Here is a 17472-nt window from a genome sequence, read left to right as displayed (position 1 = left end):
TCTGATGGTTTGTAAGAGAAATTTGAAAAGGTATTTGTAGCAGCCAGTCCACAGTCTCAGTATTCATCTCTTGCCTCCCTCGCAGAATGTATCACTAAAATATCTGAATATCTATACAGGGTGTCCCTAAAGTCTGGACACATAGGAAATCTCTAACTATATTTTTTTTACTAACATACATTAAATATGGCTTTGTCGAAAGAAGGAAGTATTGAAGTGGTACTTCTCAGTGAACGTGAAGGATGACCATATCGAAAGATAGCAGATTAATTTAATGCACGTCATTTCATTTTTTGAAAATATGTTTTTTTGTCTGAGTCCAGACTTTAGGGACACCCTGTACAAGGCCTCCAGAAATACTGGTTCTTGTGAAGGACACAAAATGGTGCTGGTGTCCCTGGTTGTTTTATTGTTGCTGTGTGTCTGCTACACATTCTGAATTCTGAAAAAAATACTACATACTACGTACTGGCATAATTAGCAGAACTTATTAGTATAAACTTGAAGCCGTAATAGTTGTTTACACTCCCTATTTAATCTCTTTATTCTTACTTGTCTTCCTCTGTCTGTGGTTTGTGGCATCATAGTATGCTGTTAGTGTTGGGCAGATACCGGTCACAATACTGACAGACCAACGCAGCATTTACAGTGGGCAACTTGTTTATTCAAAGTTGTAAGGTTCCTTCAGTGCTGAACTGGTACCAATACCAGCATTGTCAATTACAATTGTAAATACGTGTACGAAAAAAATGATGACCCATGTTTTTGTTCTGGTGTAAGAGCTTTCGGGTTTATTTACTAAAGCTGCCCATACACTGTACAATATAGCAGCCGATACAACGGATTGGCACGATATCGCTGCTATATCGTACCGTGTGTGGGCAAGATATTGGACCATGCGCTCTCCCATGGGATCGTACATCACCCCTCCAGATCTTACATGCTGCACATAAGATCTGGTGATGCGATGTACGATCCCATACAGCGCTATGAAGGGGGGGGGGGCGCCATATTGGACAGTCGAGCAGCGGATCGCTCCGTGTGTGGGGTCCGTTGGATTGGCCATCGCTGCGCTAGGTGCCTATCGCACCGTGTATGGGCACCTTAAGTGTCGGGTTGTCGACACTTCTGTGCCCGATTTATTTAAAACAGCAATGCTTTTACTAGCCGAATCTTTCTAGCAAAAGCATTGCCCTTTTAAATATCAGGAATAAACACCCAGAAGTATCTGGTTTTACAACTCAAAACTTAGTAAATAAACCCCCGTAGTTTTAACATGTCCGTACTAAGGGCCTGATTCAGAGATGTGCGCTAACCTGATGGTTGGCGCACATCTCTGATGTTTGGAGGACTGCGCATGCGCAGCAGGTGTACTGTACATGTGCAGCCCTCTGACTGCGAGCCAGCTCGCAGTGTGTCCCAGCCGCAGTCTGATTGACAGGCTGCGGCGTTTGGGAGGTGGAGTGGGGGTGTTCCCTGGCAGTGTTCCCAGAAACGTGGGCGTGTCTCCCCCATTTTCCGGGAGGGATGAGGACAGGGTCTGCATGGGTGCACGTAGACTTCCTGGTCGCGATTGTTTTGATGGTGACCCCAGGCAGCGACCTGGGTGGCAGCGCTGGGATCACGCAAATACAGCAAGGAGGTGTGTGACACCACCTTTTGCATTTTAAATGGACGGAATTGCACAGCCGCATCTCTGAATCAGGCACTAAATTCAGCTTCACTCTCAAATCTAGAATATGAACCAAAGAGGCGAAAACGTGTTGGGATTCTTCTGCAGTGAATGAGTCTGATGAGCACTTTACAGTCTGGGGCCTTGTAATGCTTCACAGCCTCTTCCTAATCTGCTCTGACAGATAAGTGTAATTACTAGGAACATTTAAACTAAGCAGCCCGTGCGCGCATTAGACTTATTTCTTTCCTTACAAAAGAAAAAATTATCCGTATTTCCAGAAATCTTCCTGAAAAGTCATTATATCCACTTTAATTAAATTCTTTTGAAAGATCTAATTCTGACCAGTTATGGCAATTAAATCTACCAGCAAGGTAGCAGAGCAGCATAAAGGTGAAGGTTAGATAACATGGTATGTACTTATTCCTTGTGTTTGCTTTAGGTTTTCCATATACTGTACACATTTAAATTTTTTCCAATGTGATTAAAATCTGAAGTTAAAGATGGGAGGTATGAAGTGACTTGATTGGTTGGATATATTCATTATACAATGGTAGTTGGCCATACACATGAAATTTATGAAGGAACTATAGAGTTTAATGAAAATTTAGCCATAAGTGTTGGATTACTTAGTAAGGCGTAGGCTCCCTCCTACTAGGCCATTATTCACATGTGGTTGAGTCTCCCATATACAAAATGCTTTTACTAGCCAAATCTTTCTAGCAAAATGCTTGGGACCAGGGGTATTTTGGATATCGGAATATTCTGTATTTTGGCATAATTGCATATCATAATGAAATATATTGGGAATGGAACCCAAATCTAAACACAGAACACATTTATGTGTTATATACACCTTATACGCAGCCTGCAGGTAATTTTATACAATATTTTCAATAATTTTGAGGCTCAAATAAAGTGTTTGTACATTCATGAAATTCATTTATGTTTCATATATACCTTATACACACAGCCTGAAGGTCATTTTATACAATATTTTTTAATAATTTTGTGCCTTACACAAATTTTGTGTACATTGGACCATCAAAAAACAAAGGTTTCATTATCTGTCATGCCAAAAAAATGTCTGCATTTCTGAATAAAGCATTTGGATATGGGAGACTGAACCTGTATTTGTATACCGACCCTAAGCTAATGTAAACTGTCCAAAATGTTAAACCTTTTGCTATTTTGTAACTGTATTACCATGTATATAATGTCCAAATAAAAATTTTTAAGCACATTATTAAGAATCGATGAGTCAGTCAGATCAGCTACACCTTTATGTGGCTGGTTAAAGTGGTCATTTTTATCTAATTTCCATGATTGTTGCATAAAGATACTGTCTGTGGTTGATCAGCACAAGGTTTTCCATTTTTTAAGGTTGTTCATGACATAAATAATTTTTTTTTTGGATGGGGTAATCAAAGGGGGTAATTCATTTGTTTATGGGCGCCTGTAGCTCCCATCTAAAGTGACGGGAACTATTACATTTTTTAATTGTGCCACTGGGTGAGAGTACCGCAGGCACCCATTACTTATTGTGGATTTTTGCTCATAGCCACCTAAGGTCTGATTAGAAATCCGCCCATAGTAGGGCTTTTGAGCACCATAACTGTCTCTTTAGACGGGGATTAGATGCTTTACGCGGCTAATCCCCTGCATTTTGGGCTCGACATCTGTGATAGTCATGGGCACCCAAAAACAATAGAACAGCTTCTGTCTCTTTAAATAGGAGCTGCAGCCGCAATAAAACAATTGGATTTCCTCCTAATTGCCTACAAATGTGGGGCACAAGTTACCTATGAGGATCAAATACAGTAACTGAAATTACTTCTAAAGTTGCAAATATAGCCCTTTGAATTTTGTTATGGTCAGAAAAATAATTAAGTTTATGCAGAAAATGTAATCCTTTATTGTTTCTGAAACAATTGTGAGTTTTACTGAATGAATCTTTTGATCACCCACAGAAAATGTCCCGGTGGAACTTCAGGAGCCTTTCTACACCGATCAGTATGACCAGGAGCACATAAAGCCACCAGTGGTGAACCTTCTGCTCTCTGCAGACTTGTTCTGCCGAGCAGGGAGCCTCATTCTTAAGAGTGACACCGCCAAACCTCTTCTGGGGCATGATGCCGTCATCCAGGCCTTGGCACAGCGCGGCCTCTATGTTACTGACCGTGAAAAGCTGGTGACAGAGAGGGACCTTAGAAAAAAGCCCATTCAAATGGTAAGAGTCCAAGATAGTGGCTGATTGCATTTTAGGTGAATTTCTTAAACATTGGGTAATAAAGTGATCTGATACCAGGTAGTGTTTTAGGACTGTGGAGGGTCAATAATACAATTTGCTGATTATTGTCTGATGTTATAGCTATATATAAAGTTACAATAATCTCAGGCTTTTTCCCCCTGCTTTAGTGATGGCTATCGAAGGCAGCTCCATCAATGGTCGATGTTTTCTGCCGATGGTTTTAAAACAATCAATGGTTTAGGGCTATGATTGTGGTGACCGCCACCATCGGAACAGCACCACTGATGGTTTGTTTTTCTTTTTTCTTTCAATCATCGGATGCCGCCATCAATAGTGCAGCATTGATTCTGCACCATTGATGGCAGGAAAAACCCCACTTGCCATTGGGTATAGACCATCAATGGTTGCAAGTCATCGATGGTCGAAGTCCATCCCTACTCTGCTTTGCCTTTTCAATCATTTCTTATCTACTTGCTTGAACTTTTATTCTCTGTTTTACTTTTTGTCACTTCTAATACAGTTGCAGAAACATTGCATGTCCTTAAAGAACGGATTGAGATACATTTCTTTTTTTCATGTTTAGAAAAATATTTCCTTCTATGTATAGTATAAGACAGTATTAAGTGAGAGAGAAAATACACAACTGGATTTTGCTTCTAAAATTAATATTCTATTGATAATTGTTATTTTGTTTTATAGACAACCCCACTACAACACCATGTTTTATTTGATATGAATGGCAATAAATGTGATATAAAATAAAGGGTTTATGTACTAAGCCTTGGAGAGAGATAAAGTGGATGGAGATAAAGTACCAATCGGCTCCTAACTGTCACTTTATCTGGCTGTGTTTGAATAATCACAGTTAAGCTGGGTACAGACTAGGCGATGTGTGTACCCAGTGACGACAGATGCGACTGGACGATATATCGGCCGATCCGTACACACTCCATGATCTGGTGTACGACTGCCCGATATGATGTTCCCCCATCGCATCCAGAACCATGGTGACAGCCGTAAAATCTTTAGATTAGATTTAGATTAGCCTGCACTGCATGCTGACCTGAAGATACAATGCGCGGGTATGCGCAATAGTGCATACATGCTGAACGATGTGGACAATTTGTCGTTCCAGTTTGTCCTAAAATGACAAATTGTCCAATACATCAACTAGGCTGTACCCAGAATTGGGAGCTGATTGGTTGGTACTTTATCTCTAGCGTTCCTGCTAGGCTGATTTAGCGTGGCGCCGCACCCTGTCCTATTTCTGAAGGGCAAAAAGCACCCTGCCCTCCGGCACGGCGCCCAGCTGAAACAGCTTGTGGGTGCCGTCCCCACCCGCGGGTCGCAGTGTAGCAGTCACCGCCGGTGAATGGATGCCGGGCGCATGCGCCCAGCATCCATTCCCACTGACAGCAGCGCTTGAGGGCAGCTCGGCATGTCAGTAAGTGATGGGCATGCCCCCAAGAGTGACCAAAATCGGACGCGTCTTAAAGACGCGCCCCCTTAGGCGCGCAGATGTGACCTTTCTCTAGGTCGGGCGCCGGACCTAGAGTGAACACTTAATCTCCATCCACTTTTATCTCTCTAAAGTTTAGTACATAGACCCCTTGGGCACCCCTGTTTTGAAAAACAAATTGTACTTTTTTCCTTGCCTTGTGAATAAACTAAATGCATACCCATTATTTTAATCTTCTTTGCTTAAATGTGTTTTGAAAGAGGGAGTCTTGAATAGTTGTTAATAAAAATTATTTTCTTACTATAAAAAGTACAAACACATTTCAAAATGGTAAAACATAAATACAGACAAACCACTACCAGAGGTATAGCCCTATGTTCTAATAATATTTAGATACGTAACCAAGTACACTAGACACAGTTGGATGACAGGGAAATGCACTATGCATTCTCTAGTGATGATGGACAGCAGTTAATAATGGGCAATTTGCTGACTGACTAATATTGTTTGAGCATCAAATGTGGATTAAGCTGGTTTAATTACACTGCAACAATATCAAAGCCTAATAAGAGAGATAATTATTTTGAGTTCAAAGTCTCTGTCATTAAGGATGTTGCAAGAATAATTGTTCTCTTTATTTCTTGTGCAAATTACACTTTCCTTCTTGGGATATATTACAGCTAGACTTATGGTGGAAACTTCATGTTTTTTTTCTATAAAATCTTACAGCGTAGCCTACTATATACAGGGTTTCCCATAAGTGGGGACACGGGGGACAAATGTTTTGGTGCCGAGCACGTAAATGGGCCCTACTCAGTACAAAGACACCTGTGACACCACACTGATGGCATCAATATGCAGCCCCTGTGGCTCATTCTGCACTGGAACCCAGCCTGGCATGTTTAGGTCACACAATGGAAGAGGTAGGAGGTGGCACAGGGGTGGCGGGATTAGATTGTGTAATGTGTGGACTGATGTGCTAGTACTCTGCTGGGTGTATCTAAATCTGCTAAAAGGATAGGCCCTGGGGATAATGTCTAAACAACATTTGATTAATTAGATGTAAAGTTATTACATTTTTCAACTCTACTACCAAGAGATGAGTCTGTGATAAGAAAACTGGTACCGCAGCTGAACTATCTAGTTACCCCATCAAGAGTCTAGGTATGTTTTTGGATGCGAACGCCTTTTATTGATGCCTCAGGGTCACAGCTTTGTCACAGTGTGCAAAGAAGCTAGCAGAAGCAAGCGGGACTACATAACTTAGCTTTCCTACAATGCGTAAGAGTGAATGGACAGTTGGTGCTTTATGTCTGTAACTTTATTCATTATCCAGTATGAAATATAAGTGCTGAACTTGTTTTAGAATTGTTGGGGGAGGAGGGGGATTTACATTCAGGGGATCCTGGATATGGGTTTTGTATAACAGATCTACAGTAAAAAGATAGACAGTGTGTAGATATCTACCCAATGGTAGACAGTAAATAGGGGTAGACAGGGACAAAGGTCAACACACAAAAGGTCGACATGGATGAAGATAGACGGGGACAAAAGATCGACATTGAAATGGTCGGCCCCAAAAAATGGTCGACACATATTTTTTTGTTTTTTACCTTACTCTTCACCCTAACCCTCCGCTTGGTGCCTAAACCTAACTCTCTCTCCTGGTGCCTAACCATCCCTCCTAGAGCCTAACACTAACCATCGAGGTAAGTGCCTAACTCTCCGGTAAGTGCCTAACCCTGACCGTCCTTCCTAGTGCCTAACTCTAACTGTTGGTGTAAGTGCCTAACCATTTCTCCTAGAGCCTAACCCTTCCGGTAAATGCCTAACCCTCCACTAAGTGCCTTACCCTAAGAAGCAAAACAAAAAAACATGCCGACTATTTTTGTGTCGACCACTTCAATGTAGACCTTATGACCCTGTCGACCTTTTGTCTACTTATTGACGGTCTACCATTTGGTGTCTGTCTAGGTGTTGACCTTTTACTGTAGATCTATTGACTGGAACCCCCTTAATATTTGCGGGTACTCCACGATTTTTGCCCTTTGTCAAGTGGCGTATTGGGCTATTTTTTGCATATAGAAACACATTACACGCTGCATATTTTGCACTTTATTGCCTTTGATATGTATTGTTTATTCAGCACTGTTATTCAGGGCTTGCACATGTAGTTTATCTGATAACATTGATGGCAGGAAGTTATAGAGCTTACAGTCTGTGCTGAAGGTTTGATTTCCTGTGATTATTTTCAGTAAGACTGAGAGACATGTAAGCAGCCATTTTATGGGCTAAACCATTGTTCAGGAGTATGCAGTAAGATAGACATGTCTGCCGTCCACTGTGTGTAAATTAATGGTCTACTTAAGAGATTTGCAAGCAGGGAACTTCCGTGAGATAATGTTAGATCCATTTAGATATTGAAGATCAAGATCAATGGTTTGTGTAATAAGTGTGAGGTTGCCATGGAAACTCTTGTACTGATTGGCTATGCAGCATTGCATCTGCAAGCTAAGATTTATTATATGTATTGGCTTATTGCTGTGTTGTAGGCGATGATCTGGAATTGTGTTTTTATGCAATTCACTATTTGCTTTGTGAGACAATTTGCACAATATTGTCGTTCTGAACTACAACAGCAAGAATAAACAATATACTTATAGAAAAGTTGTGCGATATATATTTTTTAATCTATTTCTTTTAATTCTCAATTTCTTTTCTCCTTTTTATTGCAAGTGGCTCCTATTAAGCTGCAGTGCTGTTTGTTTATTGTTTTACTTTTTATTTATTTTTTTACAATATCTTTATTTTATATTTACTGCGATGAGGAAATATCTTGCTTTTCAAAAGCTTGTTGAGAAACTTGATAGTATAAATATACAGATATGTCCATACATCTAGCCTCTTTGCGTGCTAAATGGCCTTTTGCACGACTCTAGCGCGGATCGTCGTTTGTGCAACTTTTTCCCTTCAAATGTGTCTTATTAGAACAGCGATGCTTATACTGATTAAAATGATATGCGGCATGCCTATATTCTGTGTGCAACCGCAGCTGTATCTGCATGCGAAATGCTGCATTACAGTCCAACAGCCGCTGACAGTGTAACGTAGCATTTTGCATGCAGATATAACCGCAGTCGCACACATTATATATGGGAATGCCGGATATCATTTTAATTGGCATAAGCTACTTGTGCATCCTCATCGTATCACTTTTGTGAATAAGATGCATTTGAAGGGAAATTGAAAAGACGCTTGGCGCTACCCAGTCGCACGGTGCTTTCGCGTTGTGTATCGCAACTTGTAATGCATGGAGGGGAGATGTATTTGGACACATCTGTGTTAGCGTGTATTCGTGTTACCAAGCATTTCAACCATGACTTTTTGAAGATTTATTTGTGTTTATTAGATTTTATGGATCCTAACCAGAGAAGCACTGTGAGCGTGCAGATATTTATTTCATGCAGTCCCCTAACCCACCTGCATGACCCTGAACACAGATTAGAGATGTACTGCTATGCACCCTCTTCTACGTGTTTACCATAACAACCTCAGATGCTGCATTATGGTCCTCTCCGTGACAGCATTCGAGCCATCTGGACTCCTCCTAGTGTGAGCACAGCTTGTCCCTGCCACACATACACCCAGCGTGTCTCAGGGCTGCGAGCCTAACCATTCTATACATCCCGTTTACAAACAACTCTGTACGTATGAGGAATGTGAATGGTCATCAGGAAATACAGTGAAAATTTGTGGTAGGAAGTCCAGTATAGTAGGAGGTTATTTGACAAAAAGCACAAAGGGTTATGTCCCTGGCTGAAGTATATCTCTGTCTTTTCTCCCTATCTAGCCTGAACCTGCTGCTTCATAATACTTTTTATGTAATCACTCTTGTGAAAGATTAAATATAATACTATAGCCATCATCTGCCGTATCACTATGTGGCACACGTCAACATTAATTGTCTTCCTTATGGCCCCCATACACGGTGCGATTAAAAGTTGGTAAGATGTGTTGTACGATTGCCCATGAAATTCTTCCCTTGAAATTCTTCATACGATGTGGTCAGATGGTGTACAATTGATCTTTACGATCATAGGATAAGATGCATATAAGTGTATCACATCATACTCAAAAGATCGTAGATCTCTCTGCAAAACCATCTGACAGGGGCGTATCTACCCATTCGCCAGGGGCGCCAGCCAAGGGGGGGGGGGGCGCCATCCGGGGTGCCACTCGTGGCCAGGGGGTAGGATGAAGACAGGGCCACCAGGACTGCAGTCCCAGGTACGTCCCTGTGACTCGGCGGCTCCTCAGTGCAGCAGCGATGAGACGCTCATGGCGTCACGCGCGCCTTGTTGAAAAAAAAAAAGCTCTATTTATTCTATTGTACCAGGCAGCCGCCGGCAAGCAATGGCGGCTGCCCGGACCTTCACATCTAGGAAGTTCCTAGATGTCAAGGTCCGGGCAGCCACCATCGCTTGCTGGCGGCTGCCTGGTACAGTACATAGAATAAATAAATCTTTTTTTTCTTTGAACAAGGCGGGCGTGACGTCATGAGCGTCTCATCGCTGCTACTGCACCGAGGAGCCGCTGAGCCACAGGCTGAAGTTTGTAAGTATTTGTGGGCTGCAGGGGGCCGGTGGCTGGATGGTGTGGGGCCAGTGACTGGAGCAGGGGGCTGGATCCGGGGGTCCAGGGACTGGATCTGGGGGCCAGGGACTGGAACCCCGCATTACAGGCAGGCTAATGGCTGGGGAGACAGGAGGGGGGTGACTGGGGACACAGAAGTGGGATGGTGCAGTGGGGCTGGGGAGACAGGAGGGTAATGACTGAGGAGACAGGGGGGTGATGACTGGGGAGATAGGAGGGTGATGGCTGGGGAGATAGGAGGGTGATGGCTGGGGAGACGGGGGTGATGGCTGGGGAGACAGGAGAGGGGTGCCTGGGGATACAGGAGGGAGATGGGGATGCTGGGCAGACAAAAAAGGGGCTGCGTGAAGAAACAGAAGGGGGTGCTGGCTGATAAAACATGGGGGTTGGCTAGTGATACAGAAGGAGGGCTGGCTGTAGAGACATAAGTAGAGAGTAATTATTCAGAAAATATGGGGGGGCGCCAGTCCATTACTTTGCCAGGGGCGCTCGGACCCCTAGATACACCCCTGCCATCTGATCTGCGACCCACCTAGAGGACGGCGGGGACGCACTAGGTACACACTATGAGCATGATTCAGAGTTGGGAATAGAGAGAGAGATGGAACTTAACTGTGTACCTGGGCAAACCATGTTGCAATGCAAGGGGTGTAAATACATACATTTTTTTGGCATGTTGGGTAAATACTTGCTGCTTTTGCATGTAGCTCACAAATACTGCACAGCTTTATTATTACACTGCACTTTAGATGTCAGTTTGGATACCTCACTCCCAAATCTAAATCTCTCTGCACATTGTAAATCTGCCCCACCTGCAGTGCAGCATGGTTTCACCAAGGTGATCAGTTGAGAGAGATATCTCTCTATTCCCAACTCTGAATCAGCGCCTATGTGCAATGATATACTGATTTGCCAATAATCAGGTGATCGGCCTAATTTATTGTAGTGTGTAGGCATGAGATGAGCGTTTTGTCATTTTGCTAATATAACAGTTAAAATAACGTCCACAAAAGCATTCCTCCGATTATCTGATCGGTCGGCCAAGACCAAAAAATCTCTTCCTCCATATTGAGCAGTGTGTGTGCATTCTCGATTAATATGCCCATATTGCCTACATTTTCCCGTGACTACCTCATCCTTCTTGTGGGTAGACATACACAAAATCAGTGTGGTATGGCTGAAAAACAATAACCTCTAATAAAAAATAATGGAATAATGTGTAGCACAGTTATTGGAGCTTTCTATTAGCCCTAAAATCTCCCCATTTGTTGGCCTGATCGAAAAAAATAAAAAAATCAGACAGTGTGTACCTAGCTTTAATGTGCAGGAATGCCTTCAGACGCAAAGGAATTAGAATATATTGCCATTTTAAAATAGTCCCATGAGCATTCTCAGTTTACCATTTTTTTTGTGGTAGAGACTTTGTCAGATTGTTGGGGTATGAGAACTTTTATGAAATGGAAAAACTGATCCAAAAGTTAGGAACGCAGGTCAGAATATGTATCTCAGCAAATTTGTTATGTTTGTTTTAGTGTCTCAATTTTCAAAATACATGTATTGTATATTGAAAATTCTGTGCAGTCTGTCTAACTAGCTGAATATAATCTATTGCTTATTTTACTCTGTGTGTGCTTAAACGCTTGTAGCAGGTAAGGTGACATCAGACATCTGGCTAGCCTTTGTTCTAGGCTATGATTTATAAGTATTAGCCAGACTGCAGTCATGCTCAGTCTGGCTGTGATGTCAGTGCCCTCATCTGAAGATACTCTGTAGACTGGTGTTGGGTGCAGCCTTCTGTTGCCTGCTCCAGGTCCCATCTGACCTCCCTCTTGCAGTCACTGCACTGCTGATATTTTTGTTTTCTTTTGTGTATAGTGGTGAAATAAATTTTTATTGTTTCTTTAGCATGTATATCATATACCTATAAGTACACTATAAACAGGGACACTGGGCAGATTCATTAGGCAAAACCATATTGCACTGCAGGTGGGGCAGATTTAAAATGTGTAATGAGATTTAAAGTTAGCATGGGGTGTCCATAGGGGATGTAATTTCTCAGCCATATTATCAGGTAGTTTCTTCAGAGGGAAAATTTACCACTGAAGAAACGGCCTGGTTAATACAGCTGAGAAACGTGTAAGGGGCTCTCCTTCTAGGCGCCCTGGGACCTGTGACTACGCATACCTACCTCCTCACCACAGCCTGACCAATGGCCATCATTTTTTCGGCAGCTTAATAATATTTAACCAGCCTCAGAAAGATACAGCCGCTGAAATCCATTGCTTGTCACTGTGATCTGTAACTACATTACAGTATGATTGGTGCCCGTTTTCATGTGCGGCAACGCTGGACACATTTGCCAAGCCGTTTCAAGTCACACACTGTTGGTATAAATATATCCCACAGCACTTTTTCAAGTGCCCTAACTATTTCAGTTCTGAGATGGATTTACAGAGGATTCAGCAGGCTTACCTCCCTATAAAGGGTTAAAGGTTCTCTCGAATAGTCACCAAGAAATCGCCATAACTGAGTACTACCATATTTTTGTTTTAGCAAGCTTGCACTATAGAAAGAAGGCTCTCTGGAGCGGTGCCAATTCTAACTATAAACACATTTTTAAGTGCTTTTTTTAATTTACAAAGGTGCTTTACCGAGGAACCTTGATTTCAAGTTTCACAGAAACCCTGGGGACAATCAGCATAAAGTGCATATAAACACCTATTCAGTACTGTATCTATTTTATTTTGTTTTTATTTTGGTAATTTTGATACATTATTTTTTTCTTGTCATTATTTTTATGTATATTATTAAACTGTCATTTTATAATTTTGCACTCCCATTTCTAGTTTTTATATCTCCCTTGGGCTCAGCCACCCATAAGGGGAGCAGCAGTTTATAAATATTACACCTTTCAGAAAGCGCCGGGTGCTTTTCTCTTCTTAGTAATGAGGGAGGGTTAGGATACTTACGTACCCCCTGTCCGGGATAGTGAGCATCGGGATGCCGCTGGCTGCATTTTGACAGCTGACATCCCGACTGCCGGTATTTCATACCCACCCATATACTACAGTAGCTTAATTGTAAACTTCAGTGTAAAACTAAAGCTATCTAGTATTTATTCACCTCATGCAAAAACATCCAGTATTTATATGGGTTTAGGGATGGGAGCCCGGCACTCAGGATGCCAGCTTTCAAAAGACCAACAGCGGCATGCTGATGCTGAGAATCCTGACGGGGGACACGTAAGTACCCTAACCTTCCCTCCTTCAGCCCCTAACGTAACCCTCCTGTTCTGCACCCTAAACCCTAACCCTCCTCGTTAGTGCTTAAACCTGTCCCTTCCCCTTAGTGCCTGTTCGGGATTCCGGGGCCAAGATTTCGTCAGCCAGCATCCCCATGGTCGGCAGTTTAACTACATCCCTTTTAAATGCACCACCTGCATTTCAATATGGTTTGTTTAAGGAGCAAATAGGTCATTGATGCTCTTTTTTTGATTACCTCTGAATAAGACCCATGAGGGGAGATGTAAGAAGAGGTGGTAAATGCCAAATAGGCAATAACCAGCGCTATTTCACACTTACCTTGGTATGTATGAAAGCAGATTACGCAGTGAAAAATCACTTTTCTCTACTTTATCTGCAAACATCTAAAGAATTCGCCATACTATTGCATGGTGACTAAAAATCATTCAGATTTCATTAAAAAATGTTCAGCCCAGTTTTGTGGTTTATCGGTTTTTTTACATATCTGCAGGATTACCTGCCAGTATGTGTACTAACCTGCGGCAGCATCCCCGGGGATCAGGCTGCGCATTAGATCTTGCGATGTTTGTGAGATCTCGCGCATGTGCAGTGTGGCCGGCCAGGAGGTAAGACTCAGCGCATCAGCACTAGCCTGATAAGCTGTGGGTCTTGCACAGATAGCCAGAGAGGGGAGTTTTCTCTCCCCCAATCTGGCGGCTGAGATGTTAGTGAGATCTCGCGCATGTGCAGTGGGGCCGGCCAGGAGGTAAGACTCAGCGCATCAGCACTAGCCTGATAAGCTGTGGGTCTTGCACAGATAGCCAGAGAGGGGAGTTTTCTCTCCCCCAATCTGGCGGCTGAGATGTTAGTGAGATCTCGCGCATGTGCAGTGGGGCCGGCCAGGAGGTAAGACTCAGCGCATCAGCACTAGCCTGATAAGCTGTGGGACTTGCACAGATAGCCAGAGAGGGGAGTTTTCTCTCCCCCCAATCTGGCGGCTGAGATGTTAGTACATCTCGCCGTTGTTGCTTCCTGCTTCGCCTCTATAAGAGGAGAAGAATGAAGAGCTATAGCGTCACGATAAGTGCATCTCTGCCTCTTTTAACTCCTGAAGTTTGCTATTATTTTAATCCTGGGTTTTTCTTTTTCTGTTTTAGTGATATCATATATGTGGAATATTTGTAAACAGTTTGGGATCACCAAAGCCAAACATTAAACAGGTGTTTTATATTTCTTAGTATAATGATATTAATAGGTTTATCAAGGTTACAGTGGCTTCTTTTTCATAATGAGTGGAAAATATGCCATGAAGTTGTGTGCCTTTTATTTGTGTGTTTTCTTAACACAATTAATTATGTACAATGGTGCATTCAGACAATCACCCCTGCGTCTTCTCTGTTATATATAACCTTGTACATAGAGGTCATCTTTACATGATATGATTAACATGTGATTATTTAAGCAAAAAAAACAAACAAACCTGATAAGATATTTTAGGATGACTAAGCAAGTGGAAATGTAGAGACTGCTGTACACTATAGCTTTGTATAGACTGGGTTATATGCTAATTAAGGGGCTTACCCTTTAATTCTGCAGAGAAGATCATTTTGTGTGAGGTTGGAAAATATGAGCTGGGCCTGAGTTACAAAGACAGCTTTGAGTGCAGTGAGTAAGAGCTGGCATCTGTCCTGTCCTTGTAGCTGTTCACTGGGAATCCTGTGAGTTCAGCCGCCTGCTGGCACTGTGAGGGCAGGCTCTGTAACGGGTAATGCTGAAAAAAAAGAGATCTTTTCTTCTTCCCGTCTTCCGTAGCAACACAAACTGCAGTGTAATTAAGGGGTGGATGCAGCTTCTGTTACCTCTTATTTGATTCCATTTATTTCTCCTGCAATCTGAGATCTTGACGTATATTCCTTATTAAAAGGCAGAAAATGTCGGAGGTTAATCTATTTGTTTTGCACATCAAACATAGGACATATAGTTATGGTTTTGCAAAGATGTTATTAAAAAAATACATAGATATACACAAACCGTTCATACAGTGGCACTCAGCAAGGCATGATTTATATGTACTAGCTGCCCATCCCACCAGACCTTCACAGGATTCCCTTTTCTGCCCTGTTTCCATGGAAACTGGACTCTTCATTCTGCTTCTCCGCCTCGCAGTGTGGAGGGGGTGGAATGTGGGGGTGTAACTGTGGGTCTCTTGAGTTTTGGTTAGTTTTATTTTTCCTGGGTCCCTGCACCAGTTGGAAAATCCCAGAATGAACTGTTAATGCGTTTTGCAAAGATTCCACTATTTTCAAACAAAGTAAATATTTTCCATATTATTCTTGTTTACTCAAATGACGGCAACACCGTATATTAATGTTTTCCACTAAAGTCTGGTCATCCATTTTGTGTGGAGTGGATTTGTGAATGTGCAGTTGCTGTTGTTACTTATGGCTTGACAGCACCTTCAGCTTATCATGTTTTGCACTACAGGCAACAGGAAAAAGGAAATACCGTGCTAGTATACACACATGAATGTAAAAGTAAATTTAATTGTAATATTCAGATATAAATATAAAAATGATATAAAATAGCTAAAGACAAGAATACAAAACAGAAATTAATATAATACAAACAGAGGTAAAATGAATAGAAAAAAAACAATTGGGTGTAAGAATAAAAATAATTGGAAGCATATAGATGACAATAAATAGCAGATGAATATAAAATGGGTAATGATGACTATTAATAAATAAAATTGTCAAGCTGTACTGTGTCCCGGACAGTGAATCAGTAGATAATAAGTTTGTAAACAGTCAAGTGCAACAGTTGCAAAAAGTTGTTCTTCTCAAATTTGAGTCAATAGTACCTGTAGTGGTAACAACGTATGCTTCAATAATTAGATCCGTGTCAAAGTCCATATGGGATGAATGATACGGGGCTGTAAATGTTTAGCAGAAGCCGCTGTGTAGGCAAATGACCATGGAGCACAGCCGCCACTGCACCCGGCCAATAAACAGTAAGGTGATCAATGGCAACCAGCGTGAGGATCTCAGGCTGGTATGGGTGATCTGATGTATGGCCCTCTGTTGTACTCACGTAAAGGTGAGAGAGCTGCCCGGATGGAAACAGGCCTGGATGGGTGCTGGAGATGGATCCAACGTGTGGGAGGGCGCGGCCGCGACTTGTCAGAAGTCCCCACAGCACGATGGAGAGCAGCAGGTGCAATACAGGTACTAATGGTGATAAACCGGTGACAACAGAAATAACGGTGGGACAAAACGGCAGCAACGCGTTTCGTCCCAGGACCGTCCCACTATTGACTCAAATTTGAGAAAAACAACTTTTTGCAACTGTTGCACTTGACTGTTTTCAAAGTTATTATCTACTGATTCACTGTCCGGGACACAGTACAGCTTGACAATTTTATTATTAATAGTCATCATTACCCATTTTATATTCATCTGCTATTTATTGTCATCTATATGCTTCCAATTATTTTTATTCTTACACCCAATTGTTTTTTTTCTATTCATTTTACCTCTGTTTGTGTTATATTAATTTCTGTTTTGTATTCTTGTCTTTAGCTTTTTTATATCATTTTTATATTTATATCTGAATATTACAATTAAATTTACCTTTACGTTCATGTGTGTATACTAACGCGGTATTTCCTTTTTCCTATGCTTTGTGTGAGGTTGCAATTTTCCCCCTTTTTGCTATTTACCACTGTAGTTACATTTAGTAACTGTGTATATTTAAGCGCTTTGGTATTTTCCTTTTTCTTTCTTTTTGCATTACAGGGAACCCATTATTCCAACACTGGCTGGTCATTTCTGTGGCAATGTCACTATAACATCTCCTATTACATAGCTGTAACTGTTTTCTGACAGAATTATGCTCCCTCATTAGTGTCCATATCCCTAAAGGGAAGGCTGGGGGTAGAAAAACACGAAATGAACATCAGAAGGACTATTTTACTGTTTGGGGATCTATTATTTGTATATTTTCTTGATTGGGTTGCTACTAGGCTGCTTCTGTTTCTTTGTGACATTGTTGTCCTTGTCTCTTTCTCCCCTCATCTTCATTTTGTCCCATTTTGAAATAATGGCCCCTATTTAACAATGAAGGCGAATACCGTTGGAATTTGTCGTTTAGTATCCCTGTGATACTAACGGTAAATTCACTGGTATTTACCAATACT

At 41.8% G+C, this 17472-nt stretch overlaps 1 protein-coding gene across 1 annotated transcript in view; it reads left to right on the top strand.

The window, feature by feature from the left end:
- CAMSAP2 (calmodulin regulated spectrin associated protein family member 2) overlaps positions 1–17472 on the top strand; it is a 136976-nt gene that overhangs the window by 22383 nt on the left and 97121 nt on the right. Inside the window, exon 2 of the mRNA XM_088447898.1 lies at positions 3643–3902. Coding sequence (XP_088304024.1) covers positions 3643–3902 — 260 coding nt within the window. The remainder of the gene's footprint in view (positions 1–3642; positions 3903–17472) is intronic.

This window comes from Taudactylus pleione, unplaced genomic scaffold (assembly GCF_031769625.1).
Source record: "Taudactylus pleione unplaced genomic scaffold, aTauple2 ptg000444l, whole genome shotgun sequence".
Lineage (NCBI taxonomy): Eukaryota > Metazoa > Chordata > Amphibia > Anura > Myobatrachidae > Taudactylus > Taudactylus pleione.
The sequence above is the reverse complement of the archived record's forward strand: the minus strand, read 5'-3'. Positions and strand labels throughout refer to the sequence as shown.